General features: G+C 37.2%; 1 protein-coding gene across 3 annotated transcripts in view; it reads left to right on the top strand.

Annotated features, from left to right (window-relative positions):
- Nucleotides 1-18992, top strand: part of ADAMTS20 (ADAM metallopeptidase with thrombospondin type 1 motif 20) — a 189566-nt gene that overhangs the window by 90226 nt on the left and 80348 nt on the right. For 2 of the 3 annotated variants that reach the window (XM_043447168.1, XM_043447170.1), the window contains 12 exons: nucleotides 1082-1177; nucleotides 4098-4264; nucleotides 4423-4552; nucleotides 9322-9448; nucleotides 11033-11243; nucleotides 11382-11546; nucleotides 12258-12422; nucleotides 14704-14823; nucleotides 15421-15528; nucleotides 16266-16430; nucleotides 16527-16817; nucleotides 17645-17806. In XM_043447168.1, the coding sequence (XP_043303103.1) occupies nucleotides 1082-1177; nucleotides 4098-4264; nucleotides 4423-4552; nucleotides 9322-9448; nucleotides 11033-11243; nucleotides 11382-11546; nucleotides 12258-12422; nucleotides 14704-14823; nucleotides 15421-15528; nucleotides 16266-16430; nucleotides 16527-16817; nucleotides 17645-17806 (1907 nt within the window). The remainder of the gene's footprint in view (nucleotides 1-1081; nucleotides 1178-4097; nucleotides 4265-4422; nucleotides 4553-9321; nucleotides 9449-11032; nucleotides 11244-11381; nucleotides 11547-12257; nucleotides 12423-14703; nucleotides 14824-15420; nucleotides 15529-16265; nucleotides 16431-16526; nucleotides 16818-17644; nucleotides 17807-18992) is intronic. The other variant, XM_043447169.1, reaches the window with a different exon arrangement.

The raw sequence follows: 18992 nt of genomic DNA, 5'->3' as shown, positions 1-18992 counted from the left end.
TAATTTACAACCAGTATGCGTTTAATGTATACAGAATAATCATACCATTTATCACCTTATATTTAAATATGATATCTTAAAGAGATATAAATAAATAAGGCTGCTCTGAAAACACAAGATAATCTCATATGAGACTTAACCTCTTTTAAAACTTCCTCTTCTAAAGTTAATTTCATATTTATAAAAGTTAATGTATATGAAAAATTTCAACTCTTTTTGTTTTTATATTAAATGAAAGAGGAAAATCCTAATAAAAGAAAGGAAAACGTTAGAATAATATCGCCAGAGCAGAATTAATTGTTGACTTAAAACCTGAGAGTATTTGGAAAACGATGTGACATGAGTGGTTTTAGTGCAGGAAAAATGTTTCTTGTTTAATGTATATTTGTATATGTAATGTAATGTATATTTGATATAGTGTTTCCTCATATTTTGAGAAGTGCCAGTGTTATTGAATTTGGCCTCATAAAACATTTCTCTAGAGTAAACTTTTTACTTTTCTCTTGACAATTTGTTAGTAGACTTTAAAAAATAATGTAAAATTTGGGGAATGGCTATGGAGATTTCTACTTACACTGGAACATAAAAGCTTAAGAAAAATATTTCTCTTTAACGTTCACTATTTTGCTGCTCACTGAGCCTGTGTAAATATCTAGCAATGGTCAACTATTTTTATATCTCCCGGATTTGTGAATAGCATTTGGAATCCTGTATTTTTCCCCATTAGGAAGTATAAAATGTAAAAGTATTGGTCACATTTAAAAATTAATGTGTGTGTTAAGTAGTTTAGGAGCTAAATTACTAGATTCATTTTTATTCTATATTCAGAATTTAAAAGTAAGAGAAATTAGGAGGTACACCTTAAGAATCCCAAACTGTATATTTCTAGACAACAACCACTTTTTCTTAATCCTTAGTAATTTGTATAAGACAGTGATTCAAAAAGAATAAGCACATATCATCTTTCAGAGATAAAATGAAATTAAGTCTGACTATACTGTTCAGATTTTTCACTCAGCAGTACTAGCCTCTGGGCCATCTGCTTTTTGTGAAAGTTAACATGTATAAAATTATATTGCAGGTTATAATGTCGTTGTAAAGATTCCCCCAGGAGCAACAAACATTGATATTCTTCAGCACAGCTATTCTGGAAAACCAGAAGATGACAATTACCTGGGTAAACATTTTTAGTTAAATGGCAGCCAGTATGTGCAGTTTCATGGAGGTCTGTGGTTGTAAATTCTTAGAAGGCAAGAAGAGTCCCTTGAATAAACATGCAATTTCGGCTCAGACTAAGCCAAGTCATCTGAGAACATATATATGTGTTCTCTTTTTGAATTACATACCATATCCCATTTTAAAGATACTGAATTAAATTCTGGAAGACAAATTAAGCTTTTTTCCCCATGAGGGTGTTTTAGATAACCAGAGGTTATATTCAGTTAAAGTTGTGTGTGTATTTAGAATACAGTTCTCTAGTTGTAAACCTCATTGGGGTTAAATGTTTTTAAGAAAGAAGTCGCTCAGTCGTGTCCAACTCTTTGCGACCCATGGACTGTAGCCTACCACACTCCTCTGTCCATGGGATTTTCCAGGCAAGAATACTGGAGTGGGTTGCCATTGCCTTCTGCAGAGGATCTTCCTAACCTAGGGATTGAACCTGGGTCTCCCACATTGTAGGCAGATGCTTTACCATCTGAGCCACCAGGGAAGGGAAGTGTTTTTAATTTGTTTTCTTAAATGTCTTTACCATGTAGCACAAGTCTTTAAATACAATTTTTATTGTGATTGTATTTTTATTGCTCTTATATTACAGAAAGAGAGCTATAGTTTCATATTTTTAGATGTTAATGAACATAGTCCTAATATATTGTCTTTTAGCTATTTCTAGAGTATACATTTCAGTTGTTATTTACTTTTTGGAAATTGACTTATAGTTTAAAGCATTTCACTTAGGTCCAGAGATGAAAAGAATGCTTTACAAATCTTTGTTTCTGTCTGATTATTGACTTACATATTGACTTACATTACTTTACCTTAATATTGACTTACATGTAATTCACTAAGCTGGTGATATAAAGCTGATACTGAAAAAACACTTGCCTCACTTTAATGAAATGTGAAATATTGGCTCAAGTAATCAATGCTTTGAATTGACTGGGAATCTGAATCTATAGTGAACAGCCCATTTCAGAAATTATGTTTGGCCTTATAAAGTCAATTGTAGAAAGAACAACTGCTGAATGGATGCAGATTTTCCTTCCAGGGTGATGAAAAAATTTAGAAAACTCGTAGAGATTGCACAGCATTGTGAATGCACTATATGCCATCAAGTTGTTCAATTTAAAATGGTTAATTCTGGTTTTGTTAATTTTACCTCTATAAAAAAAAAGCAAAAAAAAATTCCCAAAGAAAATCAAATATAAATGTTTTAACTGTTTACATTTAGTTGCACTTCTTTTTCTTTTGCATATACATAGATATATGCCATATATATCATATGGTATAGACATATGCCATATGTATTATAGATAATTTATTATGTCTCTCTTAGGATCCAAATGTAGATATTTGGTTCTGCTTAAGTTTAAAGATTAGAAATGTTTACTACTAAAATATCAGTATACTTTGTAAAAGAAATACTAATGGAAATATCAAAATCTAAACAGTGGAGCAAAATATATGTGTGGGGTGTTTAGAAAGGACTTGTAATTTGCTTTGGTAACTAAAAATGATGACATGTAGTTTTTCTCAGTAAAGTTTTATTTCCCTTAGTTTTAGTGTAACAGGCAGTCCTTTAAACAGGCCTGTCCACTTCTGATAATGTGCAAATTTACAGAGTGATTTTCATTTTGTTGGTTCTTCACTGAATTCACTGTAGTGTATAAAGACAATCACAATAGTCTACACAGACACAGAATCACCAGACATATTTGGTAGTATTTCCTTTAGCATTGGTTCAAGGTGTGTAGTATTTGTTAAGCTTAGTCATGGTAACTTGTGTGCTTTGGGTAGGATTTCTTGGAAGACCAAGTAAGTGTTTTCCAAAAAGATTATTCCATTGAGAAGTATAGTAAATCAGCAAAGATGTATTTAATTAACATGGGGGTTTTATAAGTGTAAAATTTAAAATGTTAGACACCCTCTCGAAAATTTAAACTGACAGCACAGTGCTTTACAATTTATACACTTTAAAAACATTTTCCAAATTTGATTCAAATTAAAACCCTGTGAGGTGGGAATTTTTATTATTCCTATTATGCAATTAAAAAGCAAGTAGTTTATCCAAGATCACATAGTAATTAATTGGAACAATTTGAATTTAAATCAACTGTACTGAGTCCTGTGGTCTTTTTACTACCACAGCACTGTGGAGAGCATGCAATTTTGTATTTACAAAAGTAACAAATTATGAATACATACTCTGTTCCGTACTCACATACACATGTAAATATTAGTATATAGAGAGACATACATATACTTAATTGACAGGCTGATGTTAATACCTATCCATGGGAAAGAGCAAGAATCACCAGGGGCAAGAACAGAGGATGCAGTGGGAGGGTTCTGAAAAAGTAGCCACTCACACAGGCGTGAGCAGTGATGAGTGCCTCCCATGAAAAAGGTCCAGATGTTTACGGAGGGAGGAGTGGGATGGGCTTTTGAAATATTGACCCTAGGATGTCGAAGCTTTGTACATGTTTTCCAAGGTAAACAGAACACTACAGCAGCCTGGCTGCCCTTTCTTTCCTCCCCGTGGATGACCAGGATTGATTTAGCTGATCTGTCTGCATGACTTCTCTCTGTTTTTCCACTTCCTGTATGTCTCTCCTGGTGCTGCATGCTTTGTGGACGATGACCTTCTCAGAAAGAAAAATTATAGAGTGAATGTATTTTCATGGGTTTGACTAATATGCTGAAGTTTTGCTGCTTATGGGTTAGATACCACTTTATAGTAAAATAAAGTTTATTTCCTCCATATTAATTTATATTTATATTCTCTAACTGCAGAAGAAAAGAATGTGAATTGTAAAAGTTAAAACTGTTTCTGGACCGTTGACTGGTTTTGCTGTTTCATGAGCACTATCCTTTTACAGCATTATCGGACACTCAAGGGAATTTTCTTTTGAATGGGAATTTTGTTGTAAGTATGTCCAAAAGGGAAATCAACGTACAAGGAGCTATTTTTGAATACAGTGGTTCAAACAACTCAATTGAAAGGATTAATAGTACTGATCGACTGGAAGAAGAACTTGTTTTGCAGGTAAATTCTTAGTAGTTGTTACTAGGACAGTTTTAATCATATTAGTAAAATATGATGCTTAAGTAAGTGCTTTGTATTTATTATTAAACACAAAGTGATGTCTTTTAAGAATATATCTTTTATGAATTGATTGTGTGCCCCTTTGTATTTTTATTGAGGTTTTGTGTGTGGGTAATCTATACAACCCTGACGTACGCTATTCCTTCAATATCCCCGTGGAAGAGAAGAGTGATCTATTCACATGGGACCCATATGGACCATGGCAAGACTGTACAAAAATGTGTCAAGGTACACTAGAATTAAATAAAAGGACATAAGTTCAGCTGTGGCATGCTGGTATAATTTGGGGTGCTCTTGAGTCTGGCTGTTTGTGGAACCGACATACTTATACCACACAGACTTACAAAGATTTCCCGTCTTTGTTCTCTGTCTGCTTTTCTCTCCACTCATTCTGGGCTTCTTATGCTTAATAGCCTCCCTTATCTCAACCCTTTTCAACATTTTCCATCACAGCTCCTTTCCTACCACATCGTTAATCTCTTTCTTGCAGTTACAGAAAGGGTCCCTTACCGTGACACTGTTTTCTAGTGAAATGCTCACCTTCTTATCCTTTTCCTTCCGTCCACTTTCCCAGACACCCATCTCCTTCTTTTAGTCTTGTGGGGTCAACATTCTCTCATTCTCTTATTTCCCTTCTCTGACCACAGGGAAATGTGTTTGTACTGATGGATGAATAACTAAAAGGAGTACAGCGGGGATGAAAAAGCTGTGCAGTTATAGTAGAAAAGCAAATGAAGAGACGGGTGTCTTTGGGCAATCTGTAATTATGAATACCTGGTTGTGTTTGGCTACGTTTGTTTGAATCAGTAAATGTTTATTGACAGACTATTTTGTTTTGGATTATTAGGACCCTGATTTTGCATTAAAGTTTTTAAAGTCTAGTGGATGAAACAGAAGAATGAGTAAAGTTTCTTAATTTTAAATGATAAAAGCCGTGCCACAAGTATGCATCGAGGAGACCCCAGGAAAGATGGAGTGAGCAGTTTGAGGAGGTGAAATGGGAAGATAGAAATTGGTGTGGAGTGGAAAAGTAGTTCCCAGGGGCACGAGAGACAAGGTCTGGGAATTAGGGGAGCAGTGAGTCAGCGGAGAAGCAGCTCAGAACAGTTCAGAAATGAGCTGAGAGAAGGCAGGTGGCCAGAGGCAGTAATTACAGATGGGAGCTTGAAGGGCATGTTAACAAACTGACCTCAAGGTACCAAAGGAGTGGAGGTATCCCATCCCAGCAAAAGGCACAGACTTGGTCCTGTGGTTCTGGGACAGCAGTGCCCGGATGCTGGTGTGGAAACAGGCATTCCTGTTTGAACAGGGTCTCCGGGAAGGGAGACTGAAGTAGATGATGCCAGGCTGACTGGAGCAAACACTGCAAGTAGGAACAAAGCTTTGGTAACACAGACGACGGAGGCATTCATTTTGACAAAAAGAATCTGAATGTGCTTTATAGAAGAGCATATAGAAGTGGTTTGGGCATCTGGGACTAGCATTCCAGCGTAACTGGGTAAACTGGTCTGTGGCAGTAGATATGGGGAGCTAGAAGAAATCTAAATACATAGTTGAATGAAGGAACATTCTAAAATTTGGGGGACACACCAAATAAACACACAACAAGATCCAAAATGAAAGGCTGGAGAAGGCATTTTGAGATAGTTTGAGAGTCTGGACCAGGAAAGATCTCTTTCCCATAGAAGGAAAGGAGCTAGTAATTCAGTTGCCACAAAGTATATACTATGATCATAGTTCCTTTTGTATGCCTGTCACTTTGGGTTTCTCTAAAGTGAAGTTTCTTTAGTTTTGTTTCCTTGTTTCCCTGTCACTGAAAATGATCAGGCTCCAAACGTTTTGTGAACGCTGTAAATTCTGTGTTAATGTTTTGGAGCTCTGTATTCAGTGCATTGGTTTCAGCTTTCCTTTCCTTTTTCTTGTCTGTTGCTCCCTTGGCCCTCTTCTCTCCGCTCTAACCTGGCCATGTTGCTTTTCAGGCTTGTGACACGGCTGTTATCACACGCTTTCCCTTCTTCATCATCCTGGGAGGTCTCTTTAACTTTCTTCTGTGTTGGATTCCCTGGGCCCAAATTCTGTGAATTCCACTCTTTATTTCCTCCACGGAGGATAACGTATCTGTCGGAAATCTCCTGAGAAAGCAAGGCAGGTTTTTGAGACCTTTCCTGTCTGAAAATGGCATTTTTTTCTGTCCTCACCCTTGATTGATAGCTTGGCTCGTATAAAATTCTAAGATAGATTATTTTCCTTGAGAATGCTGAAAATCTTGTTTTCCAGTTTCCAGTGCTTGGATATGATACTTCCTGGTATGGAAATTTTGTGTCTCCCCTCCTAAATTCTGGGAGTGAGAAATGACAGGACAATGTGTGTTGGCTTGGCTTTTCCTTTCATCTATTTTCCTGGTAATTAGGACGCCTTCCAAACTGGAAACACAGATTCTTTGATCTGAGAAGTTTTATGTATGATATCTTTGATAATGTCTTTACATTAAAATTTCTCTTCTATCTTGTAAAATTTATATTATCTGGATATACAGCCTCCTGGTCTGATCTCTTATCTCATAATTTTCTCTCCAAATGTACATTTTTTTCTTAGTGTTTCTCATCAACAGCTTGCTTTTGTTTCATGGATGCAATACCTGTGTCTGTGAGAGTATTAATTGTAGTTTTGGAACTTTCTTCTGCTCCCTGACATATGGGTTTCCTCTTAATTCCGTTTCTGCTTATTTTGGTCTCTTCTGTGTGACTGTCTTTCCTAAATTGCCTACTGATCCTTTGATGTTTGTTCATATTTAAGACTAAAATGCTAATTGAAAGTCCTGTGTGGGTTAAATAAGTCTTCTTATAGTTCTTTACTATGTCATTGGGGGAACGGCTCAAATGTCGCTGTCATTTAATCTTTTTTTCTTGAGCTAAAGAGTTTTCTAAGAAAGGAATTCTCCCATCTTCTGCTGGCCAGTGAGGGGACTGGAGAAACTGTAAAAATTGGTTTGGAGCCAGAGGGAAATGGAGGGTGAGCCCAGTGGGCCTGAATCTCATCATTTCAGTATGGAGACTTTTATTGAGTCCCTCTCTTTTCAGTACAGTGTTTCCCCAGCTTCCCTCAGCTGCTGTGTCTGTGCCCCCAAATTCACCTGCTCTGGAGCTATGCTATCCAGAATGGTAGTTACTAGCCACATGTGGCTAACCCATTGAAGTATGTATGACTTAGTATGAAAAAAGAATGGGAAATATATCATCGATAGTGTTTCTGTTGACCCTGTGTGGAAATGATCCTATTTGGCTATTTGTATCTTTTTACTTTTTCATGTCACTACAAGACAATGGAAAATTACATGTGGTTCACATTGTTTTTATTAGATGGCGCTACTGTTGACTCTTAGGTGGAAGTCTGGCTGTTCTTCATGACTACTTTTCGATCACTTCTCCATTTTTTCAGGCCTCTGCCTCACACATTCACCTCTTCAGAGGAACCTGAAGGTGTTTTTGATTCCTGGGCTTTGCTTGGATTCTGTGGCATGAATAGTTTGTTTCTTACTTTCTTCCTCCACAGGCTCAGGTTTCAGCTTCCTTGGCTCTGTTAAAATAGTAATTTCCATCTTCTTTTCATATTTAAAATTCCCTTTTCCTGCCTACTGTTTCCTCTTTTATTCTTTTTGTTCTTTCAGGTTTTTGCCTTTTCAAAATTCTTTATAGTTATTTCAGATGGTATGCATGCAGAGATAAACATGCATGTTCATGTTTCGCCAACTGAAAGTATACAGTTGAACTTGGAGAAAACAGAAATTTGATCATGCCACTGACAGCTTGAACTTTTTCCTGTCTCTTCATTGGAAAAAGTGCAAAGTTCAGTCTACTCTGGCCTCTCTGACTTCTCTAAGTTTCCTTGACTGTGGTTATGTACCGTATAAACAACTGCTAAACCTCAATGACTTAAAGCAACAAATGTTTATTTCTTGCTCATACTGTGTGGTGGCTGCTAATTGGTTCTGACTCTTCTTCAGCTTGTTATCTGCATCCATGTCATTTTTAAACAAATTAATAGACTATTTTTTTTAGAGAGGTTTTAGGTTTGGGTTCAATCCCTGGGTTGGGAAAGTCCCCTGGAGAAGGGAACAGCTACCCACACCAATATCCTTGCCTGGAGAATTCCATGGACAGAGGAGCCTGGCAGGCTGTAGTCAGTCACAAATAGTCAGACACCACTAAGCGACTTTCACTTTCACACTAGGTTTATAGAAAAGTTGAGCAAAAACTATAAAAAGTTCTCATATTCTCTCTTCTTCCACAACCCCTCCCCAGTTCTCCTATTATTACCATCTTGCATTCATGTGGCACATTTATTCCAATTGGTCCATTATTATCAACTGAATTCTGACCATGCTACCTTTTCATTCATGATTCCAGGCTGAAAGATCAGCCCCATCAGGAGAAGGTGTTTTGGAAACAGAGAAAAGAGTTTGCAGAAGCAAGAAAAGACTTTTAGAACTTCTGCTTGGAACTGGAATAGTCACATTCCCTTCCAGGTGGTTGGCACAAACCTGCTGTCAATGGGCAGGGAAGTCTGCTCTTCCTCCAGGAAGTTATAGAAATGTTGTAGCAAGTAGAGATGTGTGATTTTGTTACAGCGAAAAGGCAAGCAAATAATGGGGAGCAGTAGCATACTGTATCATATCAGCATGGACCCTGATCACTCAGTTCTCCACGAGCAACCCTTCCATCCAGCTGTAATAAATTTCTTCCTACTTCACACACTTGTCCCACCTTCCTTACATCTCCTTACTCAGCAAACTCCTCAATGTTTCAGGATTCAGCTTGCTTATTGTAGAAAGTCATTCCTGACTAGTTCAATATGCTAGCCTATTTATATCCTATGTTGGAATTGTTTTTGCTTTCTTAGCTGCATCCTTCAAGCTGTTAGCAGAAGTAAATTATTATGGAACATCTCCTTATGTGAGTTTTCATTTAATTTTTAATTTTCATTTGACTTTGGCCAAGGTCTTCATAGAAGAAAAATTACTTGTATACGTAAGAGTGATCATATGGTCATGTCTGATCAAAGCTGTGACCACTTACCACTTCCATTGCTGGTGACTGAAAGGTGCAATACAGACTGTGAACTAAGGTAAGTAAAAGAGAAATAATGTATAATGTAACCAGATAAAAATCAATAACTGAGATAAGATATAAAGAATCTACTGCCTGGTATAAGATGGACATGTAATTAATATCCGTCCTTTCCCATTCCCTTAAAAAACTTTAGACCTGCTAATTTATTGTGAAACTCAACAATTGGGTTTGAGATTTTTTTTCATAGTATTTACTTAATTTCAGTATAGAGACCTCGATATTTTTGTAAGAAATGGAAACAAATTTGTCTGTAAAATAAATACAGAAAAACTCTAATCTGAAAACCTATGGTTTAAAGCTCTGAAACAATACATTTAATAGCTTGATCCTCTAATTCCCACTGAACTCAGGTACCAATAAACTTTTAAAGTTTGAGGATTAGAGAATCAATAGATTGACTTGTCTACCTTATCAGCATTTCGTCCATTAAACTGTAAGTAACGAGATCCTAGATCATGGCAGGCAAGTTTTTCCTTCTAAAATCCTTGTCATTTGTTTTCTTGTGGTGGGTCTTACAGTGAAGCTAAGAGCAATAACCCCATCTAGCAGGTGACAGTCAATATTCAGGGATGGCCCGAATCTCCTTTACTCAGCAAGGGTGAGAATTTTTATGTATTTGTGGTGGTGTTTGGAGACATATGGTAGAAGGCTAGTGGCAGGACGGCATGTACAAGTTGCATCCACTGCCTTGCAGTAGAGTGAAGTGCAACGAAATCCTTGAGATGCTTTTCAGATGGAAAGAAGCTCCATGAATTCTCTTCTTTGCAGTATTGCTGCACTCATATTGTCTGAGAGATTGCTAGACTGTAATTGGGATAATTTGGCTAACGCTGGCAGATTTTACTTGTGGGAAATAAATGTTCTCTCTGAAAACATGTCTAAAAGTAGATTATATGAGTTAATGAGAAAATGTGATATGCTTTATAAAGACAAGTTTACCAACTTTTAAAGGCTTTTGATGTAGTCATGTTCCCAGATGTTCTCTGATCCTCAGTCAAATAAAGATGTTGCATAGGGAGACACCACCTGATTATAGGTCAGATATATTTGGTTATAGTTTTAGATCTGCTACTAAGTAACCTTAATCTCAATCTTAATCTCAGCCAGTTGTTTTCAAAAGTCTAGGGAGAGGCTTGGGATTCCTAGGAAGAGAACCCATATTTCCTTGGGGTTCCTCTAGGGTGAGGCTTGGGGTTCCTCCAAATGCCTGGGTGTAGTGCTGGTTCTCTACCTCCAGCTTTAATCAGACAGCTCCATTTTTATGGGTTTGGAGTAAATGTTAAATTTTATTTAGAGAAAAGTAAAATTTCTGACAGAAGCCAAGCATTTATACCATTTGAATGCACAGGATCACTGGGCTTCATTTTCTCATCTATATAATGAAAGTTTGGACTCTAAGATCTCTAAGAAGTTTTCATCACTAAATTAATGATATATCAAATATTTTTTTATTGTGGCTTGTCCATAAATTCTAACATAATTTTAAAAATTGAATTATATGTGTGAATTTTTCTTAATCCATGTTTTAAATTGTGTTCATCAGCCTACCTCCTAAGCATAATAACATCATTTTTTATAGGTGGCACATCATTGGCAAAAGTGAATGTTCAACCCTTTGCGGTCAAGGATACAAGTCATTGGACGTCCACTGTATGAAGTATTCCATTCATAAAGGACAGACTGTTCCAGTAGATGACCACTACTGTGGTGACCAACTTAAACCTCCAACCCGAGAACCCTGCCATGGTGATTGTGTCTTAACAAGGTGGCATTATTTAGAATGGTCTCAGGTACAAAGAAAAAAGTATAGCTTAAGAAAAGCTGCTCCTTCATTTTACTTCTAATTAAATATTTGTCACTTCAGAGTAGCGTTTTATTAAAATTTTTATTTTGTGTCCATTTCTCACCACTTTTCTTTTTTTAATCAGTGTTCCAGAAGTTGTGGAGGAGGGGAGAGGTCTCGAGAATCTTACTGTATAAATAACTTTGGCCACCGTCTTGCTGACAGAGAATGCCAGGAACTTCCCCGAGTGACAATAGAGAATTGCAATGAATTTTCCTGTCCCAGTTGGGCCACTAGTGAGTGGAGTGAGGTAACATTAAACACTTGAGGCTTAGAACTATTATCACGTTGTACAGGAGATCTTTGTAATGGAAGGCTATGTAATTCAAAAAATATTTCAATTTGCTTTATCATTTGGTAAATAATTGTATTATCAAGGTAGTAAAATTTCAAAATGTTTTGTCCTTAAGCTATTTACAGTGTCTGACCAACAATGACATAACTGGTATTTAATCTGTAACCATTTTCATAGTGGGCTTTCCTAGTGGCTCAGATGGTAAAGAATCCACCTGCAATGTGGGAGACCTGGGATCGATCCCTGGGTTGGGAAGATTCCCTGGAGAAGGGCATGGTAACCCACTCCAGTATTCTTGTCTGGAGAATCCCCATGGACAGAGGAGCCTGGCAGGCTACAGTCCATGGGGTCACAAAAAGTCAGACATGACTGAGTGACTAAGTACTTTTTCATGGTGTGCACAGTAGGCTGACATACATACTTGTTCCAAGGTCAGTTTTGTACCTTTATTTCTGGAACAAGTAGATGTTGTGCTGGGATTTGGGCAGCAGAAGTTTGGGGTGGCTGGTTTTACCTCATGAGTATCTCTGGTTTTTCTGAGGCGTGGAGGGAAAATGTCCTTAGGAATGATCTTTAACTGTATTTGAATATGCAAATTGACCGTTACGGTTTTGGGGGTGTTTGTGCTGACTGATGCTGACAGTAACGGTCAGCTGTCTTTCCCAGTGTCCGGTTACCTGTGGGAAAGGAGCGAAGCGGCGGCAGGTGTGGTGTCAGCTGAAGGAGGACCGCTTCAGTGACGGCTTCTGTGACCCAAGCACCAAGCCTGAGTCGCAGAGACCCTGTGAGCTTCATGCATGTACTTCCTGGCAAGTAGGACCTTGGGGTTCTGTGAGTATATGACAGTATATGGATTTCCACTCTGATCCGTCATTACAGAATAGCACAGAATTATAGTATATTCAGTCTTTTAGTGGCTCCATCTAATTTTCGGGTGGCTTTTGGAGAAAGATTCCTGAAATGTAAATCCGTACCTATACAATTTTTTCAGTCCTGCTAATTTTGCTGTGGTAAATATTCTAGCTTTGACTTTTAACTCACTTTTGTTAACCACGATACCAAAAATTTCTGTATTCAGCATCCTGCCATAAACCATAATAAAAAAGAATACAAAAAAGAATATATATATGAATAACTAAATCACTTTGCTATACACCAGAAATTAACATAACACTGTTAATCAACCATACTTCAATAAACAACTTATGCTTCCATCAACTTTATGTAAAATATAAGCATTTTCACATCCTAAATTATTCTGTCTACTGTACTTAGAGTAGGTGTTGTTGGGAAGTTTTGCCAAAAGGTGACTAGGAGATAATCTGATGGATGAGTTGTGGGCAGTTTAGTATTCTGTGCAGATTGCCATACTTGCCAGGAAACCTGCTCTCATCTACCCTTTAACACTGTCCTGTTCTTTTCTTTCTTTATCTCTTCAAAATTTATTTAGTATATTAAGTGACATGCACACACCAGGTCAATGTTGAAAACTAGTTAGTTTTCCTAAACTGCATTGACTCTGCCACCAAAATATGAAGCTTCTATTGAGAATTTTACATGATAACTTTTTAAAGATACAATAATAATTGCCATTTCAATTTCACTATTTTCAGTTTAGTTCAGTCGCTCAGTCATGTCTGACTCTTTGCGACCCCATGGACCACAGCCCACCAGGTCTCCCTCACATCACCAACTCCTGGAGTTTACCCAAACTCATGTCCATTGAGTCGACGATGCCATCCAGCCATCTCATCCTCTCTTGTCCCCTTTTCCTCCTGCCCTCAATCTTTCTCAACATCAGGGTCTTTTCAAATGAGTCAGCTCTTCTCATCAGGCGGCCAAAGTATTGGAGTTTCAGCTTCAACGTCAGTCCTTCCAATGAACACTCAGGACTGATCTCCTTTAAGATGGACTGGTTGGATCTCCTTGCAGTCCAAGGGACTCTCAAGAGTCTTCTCATCACCACAGTTCAAAAGCATCAATTCTTCTGCACTCAAGTTTCTTTATAGTCCAACTCTCACATCCATACATGACCACTGGAAAAGCCATAGCTTTGACTAGATGGACCTTTGTTGGCAAAGTAATGTCTCCGCTTTTTAATATGCTGTCTAGGTTGGTCATATCTTTCCTTCCAAGGAGTAAGCATCCTTTAATTTCATGGCTGCAATCACCATCTGCAGTGATTTTGGAGCCCCCAAAAATAAAGTCTGCCACTGTTTCCACTGTTTCCCCATCTATTTGCCATGAAGTGATGGGACCAGATGCCATGATCTTAGTTTCCTGAATGTTGAGTTTTAAGCCAACTTTTTCACTCTCCTCTTTCACTTTCATCAAGAGTCTCTTTAGTTCTTCTTTGCTTTCTGCCATAAGGGAGGTGTCATCTGCATATCTGGGGTTATTGATGTTTCTCCTGGCAATCTTGATTCCAGTTTGTGCTTCAACCAGCCCAGCGTTTCTCATGATGTACTCTGCATATAAGTTGAATAAGCAGGGTGACAATATACAGCCTTGACGTACTCTTTTTCCTATTTGGAACCAGTCTGTTGGTCCATGTCCAGTTCTAACTGTTGCCTCCTGATCTGCCTACAGATTTCTCAAGAGGCAGATCAGGTGGTCTGGTATTCCCATCTCTTTCAGAATTTTCCACAGTTTATTGTGATCCACACAGTCAAAGGCTTTGGCATAGTCAATAAAGCAGAAATAGATGTTTTCCTAGAATTCTCTTGCTTTTTCGATGATCCAACAGATGTTGGCAATTTGATCTCTGGTTCCTCTGCCTTTTCTAAAACCAGCTTGAACATCTGGAAGTTCACAGTTCATGTATTGCTGAGGCCTGGCTTGGAGAATTTTGAGCATTACTTTACTAGCGTGTGAGATGAGTGCAATTGCGCGGTAGTGAGCATTCTTTGGTATTGCCTATTTTATTAGTATCTATATAAATTTGAATAAAGATGTATATTGATTAAATTTGCTCAGTTTAAATCTAGAATCTGGAATAAAGGACTAATAAAAACATCTACTGAAAATACATTCTTAACTGTGTACATGTTAAGAAAATTAAGTTTATTTAATGTCTGAGCAATGGTGTTTGGTATCTGCTTATATTCTTCAGTGCACAGCCACGTGTGGACAGGGGTACCAGATGCGTGCTGTGAAATGTGTCAACGAGCTACATAGTGCAATGCTAGATGACAGACTGTGCCATGGAGCTAGTCGACCAAGTGACAGGCAGGTAAACGACACCTCTCCATGGATTACAAACAACAATGTTTGATACAGGAAGATTATTGGTGTGTTAAAATTATTTCCATATGTATTTTTCCACTTCACCGTATATGCCTTAAAAATGTATGTGGGCATCAGAGAGTTTATTGTTCTTGGTTTTGCCAGCTTTATTGAGGGATTTGTTTTTACTCTTTATCTGATATTGGATAACTCATATAATTTATGTTTCCATCCTTTGAACTACAGAAGGATGATGCATTATTAGGAGTATAATGAACTTCTCAAGTGTGTGGTGTTGCTTAAGGTAGTGATCTGTGTTCATTCAGAAGGTTTCAGCTTAGTGCTATTTTTGAAAGACTATTACTCTTTTCTTTTTAAATCATCAGGCAGAATGATCCAAACTTAGCCTTCAGAGTCATACTATCCACTTGTAGCCCTTGATAGTACTTTGTACTTTTGGAAAATAAAAACCTTTATATCACTTATTTGTAGTTTACTATGTAGCTGTTCTTGAGTTACATAATTGAAAGAAGTATAGGATTTAGTATCAATCAGAGTGGTTAATTCACTAATGTTTTATGAGGTCCATTTTTCTTTTGAACAGGATTGTATTGTTACACCTTGCCCAGTTATCCCTAAAATTGGGGCCACTTCCTTGCCAGCTGTTCCCATGAGAAAGATAGCACAATGGCGATATGGTTCTTGGACCCCAGTAAGTGAATTTCTTTAAGAGACAGTATTTCTACTATGGAGGCTTTCAGGCATCCACAAAATAGTTGCTCCAGATTTGCCAAATTAATATATGCATTCATTCTTAGGTATTTTGATGGAGATGGTATTGAAAGAGCATAGGGTTTAGAATTAGGTAATTTAATGACTAAATCCTGTTCTGTCTTTCAAGAGCTCTGTTTCCATGGGCAAGAATTTAAGTTTTCTAGGTCTGTTTTCTAATCCTACCAAATGAGGATGATAATATTTATGTCACAGGCTGTTATGAGAAGCAGATGTGATATTAGACTTTTATTCGATTTGGAATATACACTTGCTTCAGTCGTACATGAAAGAAATATTTTTAAGTTTCATATATTCTCTGAATATTTTAATTATGAGATCCTATCTTCTCTATTACCTAGGTCTTTCAGAGTTGTCTTAAATGTTATCTTAAGATTCTCTTATCTATAATCTTTTCTGTTTCTTTAATTTTGACAAATAGCTAATCACTGTTCTGAAATGTTGAGTGTTTTGTTTTATTATCACAAACATCTGATTTGTGAAGTTTATTTTTTAAACTCATTGGAATACTCACTGCCCTGTCTTTGACTCAGAAATGATAATATTTATAAATTAAGTTTTTTCAAGAATCTTGAGGTTCAGAAATTTGAACAACAACCAAGTGTAAGGGATCCGGGAGTGTCCTATATAATGCTTTGGTATGATTCAATTTTTCAGTGCTCCGTGTCTTGTGGAAGAGGAGCTCAAGCCCGCTATGTAAGTTGTCGTGATGCTCACGATGGAATAGCAGATGAATCATTTTGTGCCCACTTACCCCGACCAGCTGAAATAGCTGTCTGTTTTAGCCCTTGTGGAGAGTGGCAAACAGGGAATTGGTCACCTGTAAGTACTTTTATGCAAAAAAAAGTGAAATGAGAAATTTAAATATAATATTTGAACTTGGAGGTAATGCAGTTTATTGGCTAAATTTGTGATCAGTGTTCAGCTTCCTGTGGCCGTGGAAAAATGACTCGACAAGTTTTATGCATCAACTATCATCAGCCAGTTAATGAGAATTACTGTGACCCTGAAGTCCGCCCTGTGATAGAACAAGAATGTAATCTGGCAGCCTGCCCTCCCACGTACAGCCACTTTCCGAGTTCCTCTGAGCAGCCAAGCCATTTTCCAGGCAGGAATTTTCCATTAACTCACAAACCAGAGGATAATCAAAATCAGGGAGTCCATCCATCAATCAGAGGAAACCAGTGGAGAACAGGACCATGGGGATCAGTAAGCCCTCTTTATTGAGTTATACTAATTCTGTAATTTTGTTATGTTATATGGCCTTTTTAACAGATATGTACATAATGACATCAGAGGCTTTTAATGCTAATTATTTCTGAAGATCAGTAGTTTAAATCTTAAAAAGATTAAGCAATTTTTGATGCAGATTGCAAATCTGTAGAGTTCTAATTGAATTATACACTAATGTGATATTATGATTACAGAGGAATCCATTTGAAAAAAATCTTAAGAGTACATTATAGTAAAAATGAAATCTTTTAAGTCTTAAGCTTACCAATGTCTATGAAGAAAAAAAATCAAACCCAGAAATTACCATGGTAACAGTGCAGTAAGCTGGTGTAAAACCATGATTACTTTGTACAAAAAGTACAATTGTGGTTCGTATCTTGTATGAGATTAATGATACCAAGTAAAGAAAAACAATGTGATAGTTGAGAAACTTAACATTATCTTTTGTTTTGTTTTTTTTCCTTTCTAGTGAGACCTGAAAACTTGAATTCTTTTTTAGTTAACGCCTAGGACAAGGGTGAATTTTTTACGGCAAACTTTAAAGCTTTACCTTCCTATCAATAAATTTTAATGAAACCCCTAGTAATACCCAGGTTTTTTTTTGACAGATATTCTTTTTTCAAATTATGATTCCAAAGGAGGGGAGAGAGAAAATTAGAAAATTCCAAAGGGGGGGAGAGAGAAAATTTAGAGAGCTTGAAGTTGAGTCAAAGAAGCGTTTTTCTTTTGCTTTAGTGTTTTATGATGTAATTTTGTGATGTGGAATCTTCAGTTTGTGTGTTCCCGTGTTCCATCCTTCCCAGTGCTCTAGCAGCTGTGCTGGAGGTGTTCAGCGCAGAGTTGTGGTCTGCCAGGACGAAAATGGACAAAGTGCCAGCTACTGCGATGCAGCGTCCAAACCCCCAGAGTCAACGCACTGTGATTCAGGACCTTGTCCACAGTGGAACTATGGAAGCTGGGGAGAAGTAAGTCCTACTCTCTCCTAAACTTGCGGAAATTATGACATCCCTAAGACCGAAACTTAAGCACTTCATACCCTTACTGTTGAATAATCTTACTTCACTATACTAGACAGATTTTTAAAAAATTGAGTCAGTAAAACTATAATCTTTTACTAAACATTGTGTCGTGGTATAAATCACTCATTTATGATAGGAAATACATACTCCAGATTTTTTTCAGAATCCTATGTGCTAGCCAGTAGGTGACTTCCTAATACCTCTCTAAAACTAATGTATTATTGTTTTAATTTCTTAGAAAATTAGACTGATACAAAGACAGAAAAACAGCGATATGTAGGCCATGATAATATCCTAATTATGGAACCATTCATTTGATGAATCTAAAATGAAATAGCTATCAATTATTGAGCACTTTCTTCACATCCTGACCTTTTAGGCACTGGGATTATGAGGATAATTTTTTAAATGGTTGCAATGAATACTAATTCCACCTATATTATGCATGAGAAAGAAGAAAGACTTACATTGGCTTTGGATAAATAAAACAAGCCACCTAATTTAATTAGTCAAATATTTGTGTTTAATGATTTTTTAAAAATTAACTCGTTTATTTTTGATTGCATTGGGTCTCTGTTGCTGCGCCCGGGCTTTCCTTAGTTGCAGCAAACTGGGGTTCCTTTTTATTGCGATGCTCAGACTTCTCATTGCAGTGGCTTCTCTTGTTGCAGAGAACAGGCTCCAGGTGCATGGGCTTCAGTAGTTGGGAATACGCAAGCTCAGTAGTTGCAGCTCATAGGCTGTAGAGTTCAGGCTCAGTAATTGTGACGCACAGACTTAGTTGCCCTGCAGTATGTGGAATCTTCCCGGACCAGGGATCAAACCCTTGTCCCCTGTGTTGACAGGAGGTTTCCTATCCACTGCACCACCAGGGAAGTCCCCTGTTTAATGATTTTCAGTACCTGTTTTCTCTCCATAGGGAATTTGGAAATCATTGTTTAAAGATACACTTCTGATCAGGTGTTAATAAATATAAAAGTATGTCTTTAAAATATACTTTTACTATTTTCCAAAATGAAAGTAACTTTTTCAGTTCTGAGTTAATTCTTGTGAAAATTCAAATAATTTGAAACATTGTGAAAAGATATGAACTTTTAATATTTGATACATTTCCTGCCAGACTTTAGTTCTG

Source organism: Cervus canadensis, chromosome 25 (genome assembly GCF_019320065.1).
Source record: "Cervus canadensis isolate Bull #8, Minnesota chromosome 25, ASM1932006v1, whole genome shotgun sequence".
Taxonomy (NCBI): domain Eukaryota; kingdom Metazoa; phylum Chordata; class Mammalia; order Artiodactyla; family Cervidae; genus Cervus; species Cervus canadensis.
This window is presented reverse-complemented; position numbering and strand designations above follow the sequence as displayed.